We start from the raw sequence: 12,385 nt of genomic DNA on the forward strand, positions 1-12,385 counted from the left end.
CAATTCCACCTTTCATGGCATGCAGATTTTTAATTGCAGTTAGCAATTTTTAAAATCTGTTAACAGTAGAAGTTATAGCTGTCTATTCTGCTGTATTTTAAGATTTAACACTAACTAACATTTCAACAATGCAGTTCTTCCCACAATTTGAGTATTTTAAATTAGTATATTTTTTACCTGTTCTGTTTTTCCTGCTTGTCTGCTAAATCCATATCTCCTAAAAGAACAATAATAACATGAAGGAAAAATACTGTTGTTTATGACTTCCACAAATACATTAAATTTTTATCAATTTTCAACATAAGATATGCACCAGGAGCCAGGATCAAATTAGTTTTGAAATGTTTTGAGTAAACGAAATAAGCAGGTACTGGAGCATATTTACAGAATGGTTTCAGATCCATTATCTGAATATTCCATATCCCATCAAGATTTGCAAATCTTGACTTTCCATAAAATATTGTCATGTAAGGCTCATGAGAGGAAGAGGCAATGTTCTCTTCCAATCTGAAAGTTAATCCTGAGCTATTAGACTACAGCCCATGTTACTGTTAAAAGAAAAGTACTCAAAACAGTGAGACAAAAAAAAAATCGAAAAATCTATGGCTATGGGGGGAAAGAAGCCCCAGAAGATACAAAATGGAATTCAGATGTAATCTGCACTTGTTAAGTATTAAGAGCTCAGACAGCAGACAAGATGTCCTTACCACTAAACTGTGAAAAGAAAACTGGAAATAGAAACTAGAAATAGAAGCTCTGTAACTTCATTTTTATGTGTTTGGAGAGCTCTCAGTAAACCAGAGGGACTTTCAGAGATAATGGAAAATTGAAAGCCTTGGTAACTTTGTCTCTGAATGAAAGTTTGCAGCAAAGTGAGAAGACAAAACATTCAACCATGATTCAGCCTCCTGATGCAGCAACCACATGAGAACGAGAAAAAGAAGCAACAGCAACTGCAGGTCCTTTTTTAACCAAATTTTCAGTGAATTTCAGTGATTGACACACACTGTCTGGAAGGATGATGTATTTAAGCTGTTTTTATAAAAAACAGGTATGTTAAAAAAACACACCCTAGAAGGAGCATAAAACCTGGCCTCCCATTGTACAAAATATGGTTCACAAATATGAGGACTGTCCAATCCCCAGAGAACTTATAGGGTAAGGAAACAAAATCTGAAACCAAACAGGAGTAAATCTGAACTAGCTCAATTCTGAAGTAGTAGGAAAACCCTACCACAATCCAAATTTTATCTATATGGCTTGCAATACACACTGTAAAATCCAGAGAGAGCTAATAAAGCCTTTCACCTGCCATATTCCAGAAGTGTGGCATGAACCTTTGATTCCTCATCCAGCAGCTCCTCAGCTCCTGTCTGACGTTTGTATTTTCTCTGGGGTTTGTAAACCTCCTGCAAGACAGCGAATGAGTTCAGAGCTTCTAAAAGGGTTTTTTTATAAAAAAATAAATGAGGAATTGTCATCTAAAGTGATATACACACTGTTTGCTTTCCAACTCAATATACTTACCCAAATAAACATCCTTCACTTTCTCTTTCTGGAATTACATTATAAAACCTTACTGCATTAATTTCTAAGCAATTTGCTATAGAAATTTTCTGAGTTTAAAAAAACATTATAAATGACTGTTTAACATGAAACAATGTCTCAACCATCTCCTCTGTCATGTTTGACAGCAGAATAAAAAGTAACACACTGAACATCTGTTAAAATGATTTGGCTAATGCCAGCGTCTAGAAATGTTACCTTCTTTGTGAGTTAATTATATTCTTAAACTCTGATTAGATAATGAAATGCAATTATTATTTATTCAATGATCACAGGTTACAATGGAATTAAAGCAGATTTTATTACAATTTAAGGGAAAAAAAGTCTCAAGACGTTTGGTAGTAAAATGACTTTAATCTCTTGCTATCCAAGTGCAATCCAATAGGTCAACAACAGCCCATAAAATAAAACAAGAATTCACAATTACTATTTTGTACTGGATAGAGCTGCTTCCAATTTAAAAACAGAACGGAGAACATTTCTTTTTAAATCTGGCTTTTCATACCACGTAAACTATTATTTTCAACAAACAATTCCTACACCTTAATACTGCTGAAATGGCTTTCCATCTTTTTCAAAGATGTGATCCCAAAGTGGAGATTTCAACCAAGTACAAATTGACAGAGGGTGAGCTAACGTGTAAAACAGAATACATGTCTCACTGGAAAGGCAAGTGTTTCTATGAGTAAAAGACTCATTGTAAGTCTGCTAATAATTAAAAAACCCAATCAAAACATAGGGAACAACACTTTAGAAACTGCAATTGAAATTTCCAAAGCAAGGACAATTATTCAAATAAATTAACAAAGGAGCTACATTGGTCATCACTTGGAGACTTTCATTGCAATGTTATTCTACAAACACATGCTGTAATTCAACCACAAATATTACACTCAGGTCATTTGTACAGAAAAATAACTACCTCCCTCCAAAACCTGCCAAAAGAGTAAGGTGACTTGTCTGGCCCATTACACAACCTCTCATGTGGCTCCTTACACCAGCCCTGAGCACCTCCATCTATGCATGAAGAGCTCAGGGTGCCTGGCTAGAGCTGTCTGAAAAAACAATGATTTTCTGAGGAGAGCAGGGTTTCACTTTCTATTGAAGAGACTTGAAAATGTCCCATTCAAAGCAAATCTAGATTCCTCCTCTCTCGTCAAATGCTGCCCTGGAATTTATCAAGATGGTCCAAAAACCCCCAAAGCAATAGTGAACTACTGTGAGGCAGAAATAGATGGTCCCAAGCAAGAGGGAAATTAGAAAGCAAGGACAGAAACTCCAGTTGCCACACAGACAGCTGAATTCAGGTATGACAGTGAGAGAGCCTAGGTGTTTTACTATTTTACTTCTGTAGCATTCATGAACAAGCTATCAAAAATATATACAAACAGTTTATCCAAGAGTTAGAAGACTTGCATGTGAAAAGGGAGAACACAGGTGAGACCACCTTTCCCAACCAACATCTGCTACTTGAAGAAAGCATTTCTGAAGCAGGGTGTTTACTTTCATTGCTAATTACAAGAAGTGAAGAAGTCAAGTTCTGAAATGCAGATAATTGAGATCATCACCATATTAACTAATTTCAAGGCAAACAGCACAACTGCTGATAGCTTCAAACACACATTTAGATCTGCTGAGGGTTTAATAGTCTGTAAGCTACCCTGTGAGTTTTGTTTGATAGTGTGGGATTCCACACAGCCCGTGCAGGCAGTGGATATGGTTTATCTCCTCATACAGTGCTCTCCTATCAATGTGATACATTGGCATTTGAGACCTGCCTCAAGGATGAAGATCAACATGCAACTTAAGTGGGATCTTCTCATGAGAAAACCCAATTAACACCGAATTAACCACCTCCATTTCATTATTAAAACCACTCTCTTGGCCATAAAAAAAGAGAAATCTAACATACTTACAAAGATATCAGAAACTGTTTTGAGTGCCTTCTCTTTTCTCTGCATGAATTCATCATCCTGAAAGACATTAGTGGAGATAATTAAAATTCCAGGAATGGACACTAAATATCAAATTTCTAATGATTCTGTGAAACAAAGCTGTCAAACAGTTTCTGAGTTACCCAGTGACTTGGTGAAATGTTAGTGATTTGCTGTAACAAGAAAAGTACTTGCTTCTGCCTTCAGAAGGGAGATAGGTCATCAAAACTGTGTCCAGATCAGCAGCCTGGCTGCTCTCTGCTCAGGCAGTACCTGACACAAAAGCAGTCCCAGCCCCCTAATGGGATCTCCAATCTTTAATACACTAGCAAGAAGTGAAGCTGGGATAGACTTGACGTGGAAAAGAGAAGTTTCCTCTACTGTTTAGTTTCTAAGCATTAAAGATAATAATTAAAAAAAAATCAAAATTTAAACCACCTCAAGTTAATAAAATCTGTCTATCCCAAGACTAGGGACATCTACCTTTAATCCTGTTACTAAGGGACAAAATTTGGGTTCTAGATGTTAAAAATAGAATTGCCTTGTGACACGTAAGAACAGAACTCATGGCTTTGCATTACACACAAGGCACATATCCCAGCTCATGCAATCTCTCGTCCTCTACCAAGGAAACTTCACGGCATTGCTGAAGAACAGTTCAGTTATTGAATGAAGGTTTTTACAAATCGAGTTTTCAAGAGCAAATTTTGGGGTTTGGATACAGGAAGATGAGAGCTGCCTTTCAGCACTCTGAAAGAAACCCTAAATCACAGAGCATTAACAGCATATTAATTCTCAATTAACTACATGAGGTTCTCCACAGCATGCTGGGTGTTTCTGAACAGCTAGAATGACACAAAAATACCAAATACTGCAGAAAAACTAAGGCAATCATTGGGCAAAAGTTAACCAGAATCTACAAAATTTCTGTCACAATAGTACTTCAATTTTTTCCCAGATAAATTTGTAGGGGATTTCTTTAGGACTCACTCACAAAACAATGACAAGAGCAACTCTGGTGAAGTGTGCAGATTTCAGAGCTGTGTGGCTGGTACTGTAACTGAACATCTGACATTTAACAGAAACAAGAACTGCCTTGATCTTACCTCTGGCAGCCTGTGAGTTTTTTGAAACTGTGATATAGAATAGGAACGGACATAATCTCCCATTTCTTCCCTTGTTTCTATTGCACGTTTCACCAGCCACTGAAAAAAAAATGTATTAGCTGAAAACAAAACAATAATAGCAGCAAGCACCAAAGTGCTGCCTAATTTTTAAACACATGATAAAAGCTAAAAGCACATGTTTAAGCATGGAAAGAAGAGCATGTGATTTATTTGTAAACACAGCAACTCTTTGCCTAACCCTAACAAAATGTGTCAGTATTTGCTACTTTATAAACATTTCTTTTTCTTTTGTGCATATGTTTCCTGTATGAAATTCTCCTACTGTAGATCACTCACTGGTTTAAAAGACTACAGCTCCACCAGGAACAGACAGATCTTCAAGCCTATGAAGTGCTCATGAAGAACCACATGCCTGTGCAAGAAAAAAGGCTTCTGACATTTATAAGACCACACAAAAAGCCACAAAATACTGAAGTACATTTTAAACAATGTTGGAGAAGATAAATCTTGCAGACTGTTGACAGCCTGTGCAGGAGGTCACAGAAGAGATGAGATCAGTTGTGGGATCCAAGTTTGAACCAGCAACTGTTTCCTGTGCTATAACCATGAACCCCTGGAAAGTGAGGGGAACATGATGACAACAAGAGATGAAAATGAAGAATATTAATTACCAAGAACATCTCAACACAAGACTGTGTACATACTTTTGCCTCTGATCATATGCAGAATTGATTAGGAAGAACAATGACATTTCTGCCCAATTGAATATTTGTAAGATTTTAAAAAATTTTTTTAAAGTTCTGCTGCAGCCAATGGCAGTGAGCCAACTCAGCCTAATTTCTTCCTGTAGGGAAGGATCCATTTAAATTCTTGCACAGTGCAAGAGCTAATGGGAGACAATGCCAGATTTAAGATCAAGCATTTGTAGTATCTGAAAACTGATTTGAGATTTACAGATAACAAGTGGAATCTTGATTTTAACAGGGCATTGAATAAAGTGCCATTTTCAAACACATAATTCCTACATGGTGTAGTCAGCATTTTATATTTTGCATGGTCTTTTTCAGAACACAGTATTCTGGTGACACCAACAAGTTTTCTTGAAAGTCTGTCTTGGCTGGGATGAAACGAGGAACCTGCAGTATGTGGAGCAGGCAGAACTTTACAGGGACCTGACAGAAAGCCACAATTTTTAAACCAAGATCCTCTACATACCAAAAACTAAACCCATCAAAAAAGACTTGTATGGGGTCAGCTCTACCACCTGCTGGTCAGCTACAAATACTGGGAGTCCCTGCTCTCAGAGAAACCCAGAAGCAGATTTCCTCCCTGTTTAGAATTAATAGTTCTCCTTTCCAGAAGAAATATCCCAAACCAGGATTTGGGACAAAGCAGGTGAAAGAAAACAACACCTAGTGCTACTGGTTTTACAGGAGGAGGAATTTATATTCTATGAAAGAAGCCTAGTGTTTGATAAATGTAACCATTCATTGCCATCCAGTGACCAGGGCAAGAAACTTACCTAGGTTGATTTTTTTTTAATGTGAAGGAAATAAAGGTTCAGAAGCAAAACCTCACATTAGCAAGATACAAACTTTCCACCTGAAGCAGCATCATCACAGCCTGAAAGCTGTGTAAGAGCAGCACACACCACAGAATATTTTGTGGGGAGTACAGTTAAGTGTGGTTTTCCTCAGGAGCTTCCAACTAGAAGAGGAAAGAGCACCAGGAAGTTTTCCCCACTTCTTATAGATTGAAATTTAGATTCTTCTTACTTGCTAAATTCCTTCACAGGCATGAGGTAAGGAGATATTTAATGGAAAAGAAGTTTGCTTAACAGTCTTCATTTTTCCTATCTGTCAAAGATACCTTTCTGTGTGCGGATGAAAGGAAAATCAAAAAATGCCAAGGATCCTCAAAATACCACATGTAACTGGAACACATCAAGTGTTAGCTTAAACCTTAATAAACTTGAGAATGAGGCACATGGTAAGTTAGTGGTGCTCAGCAAATACACAGTAAGAGGATCACTTGTCAGAACACAGTTTTTAAGTGATAGAAAACAAGGATGAATTATGCTTAAAGAAATGACCCCAATGACTTTTGCCTTATTCATATCCTTCTGACTCAAGGTTTATCTGAATAACTTACTCCATAAGTTAAACACAGACTGCAAGGTATTTGTTCTATTTCCTAATCTGCCAAAGCAGACTATCAGATTCCACAACAAGATTAAACTTAGGTTTCTTTCAGCAGGCATTCCACAATAGGCACAATCTCACTCCAATGCAAAGAATTCAGAGAGTTTGTTTTGTTTACTTTCTAAATGCGGATAAAACAATACTTAAAAATTCTGTCTTCCATAATGTCACTTCATTCTTTAAAAACACTAATTCAAACTACTTCTCTGTGCTTATTTATTCTGAAGTTAAATAAAGAGCCAAATAATTCAAAGCTTTGTTCTATTTTTTTATGCAAGTTTTATGGCCTTTTTCAGCAAGGTATCAATACACCACCAAATTATTACCTGTACAACAGGAAATATATGAATGAAATCCAATCCCTGGATCTGATGTGGTTCCAAACGATGTGGACACTTCATTTTTGGTAATACTGACACGATTTTTTCAGTTAAGGCACTATTATAAAAACAACAAAAAGACAGATGTATATATGCTACAATTTTCTTTTGTAAATTACAGATTATTTTTGCAAATACAGTAGTTCAAAGATTCCCTCTAGTAACTTCCACTATATATAATGAAAAGCAATCAAACTCATTTCCAAAACAGCTTTTACAGGCACTATTTATATCATCAGTCTGTGAAGAGGTGATTAAGCCCCGCTTACAGGCTCCTACCTTGGAAATTCATTTAACTACTACAGAAAATTTCAAAATCTGCATGTCTGGACAGATAAAATATCCAGATAAAATACACCTACAAACACCTTTGCATGTTATAGGGTACACCCAACATGAAGAGACAGTAGCTTTAAGAACAGTTACATTAAGTAAGAGATGTACACTCCAAGGAAATCCAGAAACAAATGTAACGACTTAAAATTTTATTTAGGAGGACTCTCAAAATAAATATTGATGTTACACCTGAAACTTTTTGAATTTAAATACATACTGCACTTAAAAGCTAAATACACAGTGCACTTCACATACTTTTCAAGTGACTAAAACTGAATTTGCTGGCAGCAATTTCATTCTAGAGCTCAGTAAGAGCTGGTTAAGTGAAAGGATTACTCTGCCACAAGGGATCCATCTGCAAGAAATTCATCCTGTTTCTACTGAATACCTAATTTTAGGGCAAGAATTTTTTTTGCTGTCAATGTTGGCAAGTACATTTTTAAAGCAGGTGCAACCACTGAGGATGAGAACTTCACTTGGAAAACCAAAGCTACTTTCCCTTGAAGGAAAAAAAAATTAACTGGTCCAGTGCTGACCTCACTGATATTTAGTACTGTCCAAATGGACAAGTAAGGTCCTGGGAGAACAAAAGGGGATCAAGAGATATGAGACAGTGACCAAAATCTGGGAATAGAGCCTGAAACACCTTACTTCCTAAAGGGAAGTGAAGCACAGTCAAAGCAAATGCAATTAAAACAAAAAACTATTTATCCTAATGTATGCTTCCATGTTTCTTTCAGCCCAGCAATTAAATAGCAGGACACCATCACAATGGTGTAACACCATCACTTTGGAATAATACTGAGAAAACACAGTTTAACTTTGCTTAATCTTGAAAACACCACAGAAGCCCTGAGCCTCTACCAACACAAACATTACATGGACATCAAAACAGCCTATGCTCCTATGTTCTGAACACTTTAGATTTACAAATAAATCATTGTTGCTGTTTTGGGAGAGAAGCCTGATTTTTGTTTTGCCAGTTTTGCATCCAGTCAGCTGGAAAAATAACTGAACATTTTGAGAACAACTTAACTGGTTCCTACCATGTTGTTTTTAAGGACAGCAAGGACAAAAAACTACCACTACCATTTTCATTCCTAGTCTCTACTTAATTCTTTGCACTCAGCAATGCTTTATGTACTCAGTTATCTATGATGTAGTTAGTTATCTATGTAGTTAGTTATCTATATCTTTGAGTGTCTCCAAATGCAATACCCACAAACATTTATTTTGAAAACCCTTGCCAATTCTCTATGACTTTCAAGAAAACATAGGAAGATGTTATTTTTAACTACACTGAGTAAAGAAGTCTCTTAATAAACCACTGTAACTTATCAGGCTAAACTTATTTCCTGTAAATTTTAATTATGCCTCTTTTATGCCAGATATACATAAAGAAATAATGGAGTTTAGAACGTGTTCCTTTTCCCAGCATAAACAATGTGTATAAGCTCTCTGGCACAGGAAGTAGCTGGCTTATGAGCAAATTCCACGCATAAGAAATGAATCAAAACAAAATGCTCTCATTGGGTCACCCTGAGGAAGGAAATCCTCCTCCTCAGTATGGGGCAGGTAACTATTTTGGTAACAGTGAAATGCTTTGAATTCTGTTTGCTGATGTCTACAATTCTAACCCAGAACCATAAAAGGGAGTCAGAGGTTATTTACACAGCAGAACTGCAGACACAGGGAACTCAGGGAAGGCCTTCTAATGTTGCACTCCAGCCTCCAGCAGCGTGGTCTCCCTCTGCCCTTTGCTTTGGCCTCTGCATCATCCCCTTGTGCCAGCACAAGCATCTGTACAGCTGCACAGAGAACTCGATCCAGGAATTCATTCATGTTAAAACTATTTTCTTTTTTTTTTCTTTTGGGTTTTGGTTTTTTGGGGTTTTTTTTGGTAGGTTTTAATTTGGATCAGTTCCCAATTCAGTTCAGTGCGGAGCCACATAAATGCTTTCAGTGCTTAGTAGGGATATAAGAACATGGCAGCCCAAAGGGAATAGCCCTGCCTTTTTTGAAATAAGCTTCTTTCTGAATTTAGGATTTGTAGAACTACAGTCTGAGAAACCCAGAAACCTGTGCAATGCTTTGTAAACAGGCAGTCCTCAAAAGCAGGAAATTTGAACTAAAACTCTTCCTTAGAAACACAGCAGGTAACTTCCCCCTCCCCATCCACTTTTTATTTTCTAAGAAGAAAAACCCCCCCACTTGCCATTTAATCAACTTACATTTTTTGACCAATGGTAGAGTTTTCCTGAAATAATAAATCCACGTCGATATCAAAGCTGCAGGTAGTGATACACCACGTCATGCCTCCCACCACCTGGCAAAGGAGCAACAGCATGGTCAGGGCCATTCTAAACTGAAGAGGTAAACCCAAATGCATCTTCCAGGCTTTATTTATTTTAGAAACTACATCTCAGTAGCTCACCATCCTCAGTATCCTCTCTGCTCTGAGACAGATTCAGATAACACAAGTATACCAACTTCATACAATACTATACACAATACATGTGTACAAGAAGACAGAAATCAACTCAGCAGCTATTGACAATCTAAATTCCTCTCTTAGCTTTATATATTAGTTTTGAAACAGCTCTCAGACTGAAAAAAGAAAACCGACCAACCAAAAGGATAAAACACAACAGTATGTTAAATGTCATGACCTCTAAAAAGGGACCATATCAAAATTTTATCAAAGATCATAATTACTGCAGTCTTATATTTACCTTTTTATACACATCTTTGCTACTATTATTTATTGCTTGCTGACACATGCAACACAAAGTGCTAGACACAGCATCAGCACACAGGAAATCCCCAGCTCTGCAGAAATCTCTATTTTAGGCCCTATTCTGACATGGGCATATTTAAACTCCTGACCCATTTCATCAACTTTACATAAATACTTAAAGACAACCTTGCAGAAATGTGTGCAAAATAACCTAAATGTAGGCAAAGGCAAAGAAGAGAAAAAGGGATTAAAATGTGGAATAACTTGCCATTATCACACAGCAGATTAGGAACCTTGGTTTCTAACAAGGTTTCTGACATATTCCCCCTCTCACACTCCCCTCTATGATAACCTGCATATCCCTTTTGCATAAGCAGTGTGATCATTTTCAGTAGAGAGGTTCGCTTTGGTGAGGTTGGGCCCCGCAATGGAATGGGAACTTTGCAATTGTATTTAAGTACCTATAAGTGATTTCTACACATAAATGCAACAATGTTACATCCTAAGGCAGTCTCCCTGAAACTTCACTGTCTGCGAGCACAGACTCCTGAGTAGCCACTGGTAGCAATACCAAGAATAAAATAAAAGTGCATTGCAAAGTGAGGCTGTGCCATGATCAGAGAGAGAGCAAAAAACAGAAGAATCCATTTCAAGGCTGCTGTAGTTCTGTGTTTTCAAACCTTGGTTCAGGAATTTCTCACAGAGTCAGCATTAAAGCAATTCAGAAATCTCTCTTCAGCCTGCACTTTGCTCACTGTTAGCATCACACACTTCCTGTCTAGAACAATGAAAGGTTAATAAATATGACAGTCTAAAGATATGTAAAAACAGCCCCAAAAATAATCTCACCAGGCTAACTGTTCCTTTCTTACACAGACACTTCCTCATTTCTCATCAATGCTGTTTTAAAAATTACCATGCTATCTCCAAGTATCCAAAGACTAGCTATTCTAACTGCTGTTGGAAGAGAGAGGAAAATTCCCTGCACACAACTCTAGCATAGGCCATAGCACCCAAAAAAAAGCAGACAGCAGTTAGTTTGCATCCAATCGTCTCCTCTAGAACAGGCCTTGCTGCACAAAATTGTCTTTCAAGACTGAGGAGGTCCATGTCTGTCTGAAACTAGGTCATTTGCAGAATTATTCACACAGGGAAGCCTCATAGGTTGCAACTGTCTTATAAAGTCACTCAGAATTGCTAAGCAAACCAGCAAAACGTATAAGCCTCTTATACTTAAAAGAGGGGTCTAAAATATTGTAATGGCCTCACCTTGTCAAAGGGTGATAACCCCTTGATTCTTGCTCGAAAATACCCAGCAGCCACCAACAGTTCCAGGATTTCAGTCAACTTGATGTTTTGTTCCTCATCTTCTCTTGTTTCAACCTGACAAACAAACAACAAAACACTAATTCAGTTTTTCTCATTCATTTGAAGAATGAGCATTTTCCGAGCCTTGGCACGGATCACATTCCAGGAGAAACCTGCCTTCCATTGGCAACCTGGTCGTAAATTTGAAAGATATTAAAGAAACAGGTAACACACTTGTACATGGACTTAACATCACATATTTTCACCCAGTTAAATACTTTAATCTGCTTTTGCTATTCAAACTCCTGGTCCACTGCTTGCCTCTAGCTACTAAGATTGTCCTATTGCCATGAGCCAGTTAACTTATTCTCCATTTCACACATTTCTTCCAATTTCAGGGTTCATAAACTCACACACCACAATTTAACCTCTATCCCAGACGAAACCAGGACACACTTCTCTAATCCTTCTACAAAACCAGGAGGAGACACTCACACGGAATTCCACTTTTTGGGCAATGCAATTTCTAAGTGCGGCAGTCACAAAAGTGAACTGTGACCGGCAGCCCGGACAGCCCCAGTGCTCCGAAGCCTCACCAGCACAGCCAGCCCGTCCCAGGGCTTTTGTCCCCCCCTTACAGGGTGAAACCCCCCAGCTCCGGGGATACACGCGATTTCCTAGAGGCACAGAGCTCCCCAGCACCTCGGCTCTAGGCCGGAGAGCCGCTCACAGGGCTCCAGGTGTGCCCCGAGGGCTGCAGGACCCCACCTGCACACCCTGCCCACCTCCACCTCTC

The 12,385-nt window shown here is 38.0% G+C and overlaps 1 protein-coding gene across 1 annotated transcript in view; it reads right to left on the bottom strand.

The window, feature by feature from the left end:
• Window positions 1–12,385, bottom strand: part of CCDC93 (coiled-coil domain containing 93) — a 64,847-nt gene that overhangs the window by 19,152 nt on the left and 33,310 nt on the right. Inside the window, exons 2-8 of the mRNA XM_014306344.1 lie at window positions 11,551–11,664; window positions 9,776–9,870; window positions 7,155–7,266; window positions 4,607–4,705; window positions 3,483–3,539; window positions 1,309–1,409; window positions 178–217 (exon numbers count right to left, since the gene is read on the bottom strand). Of these exons, the coding sequence (XP_014161819.1) occupies window positions 178–217; window positions 1,309–1,409; window positions 3,483–3,539; window positions 4,607–4,705; window positions 7,155–7,266; window positions 9,776–9,870; window positions 11,551–11,664 (618 nt within the window). The remainder of the gene's footprint in view (window positions 1–177; window positions 218–1,308; window positions 1,410–3,482; window positions 3,540–4,606; window positions 4,706–7,154; window positions 7,267–9,775; window positions 9,871–11,550; window positions 11,665–12,385) is intronic.

Source organism: Geospiza fortis, unplaced genomic scaffold, assembly GCF_000277835.1.
Source record: "Geospiza fortis unplaced genomic scaffold, GeoFor_1.0 scaffold112, whole genome shotgun sequence".
NCBI classification, from domain to species: domain Eukaryota; kingdom Metazoa; phylum Chordata; class Aves; order Passeriformes; family Thraupidae; genus Geospiza; species Geospiza fortis.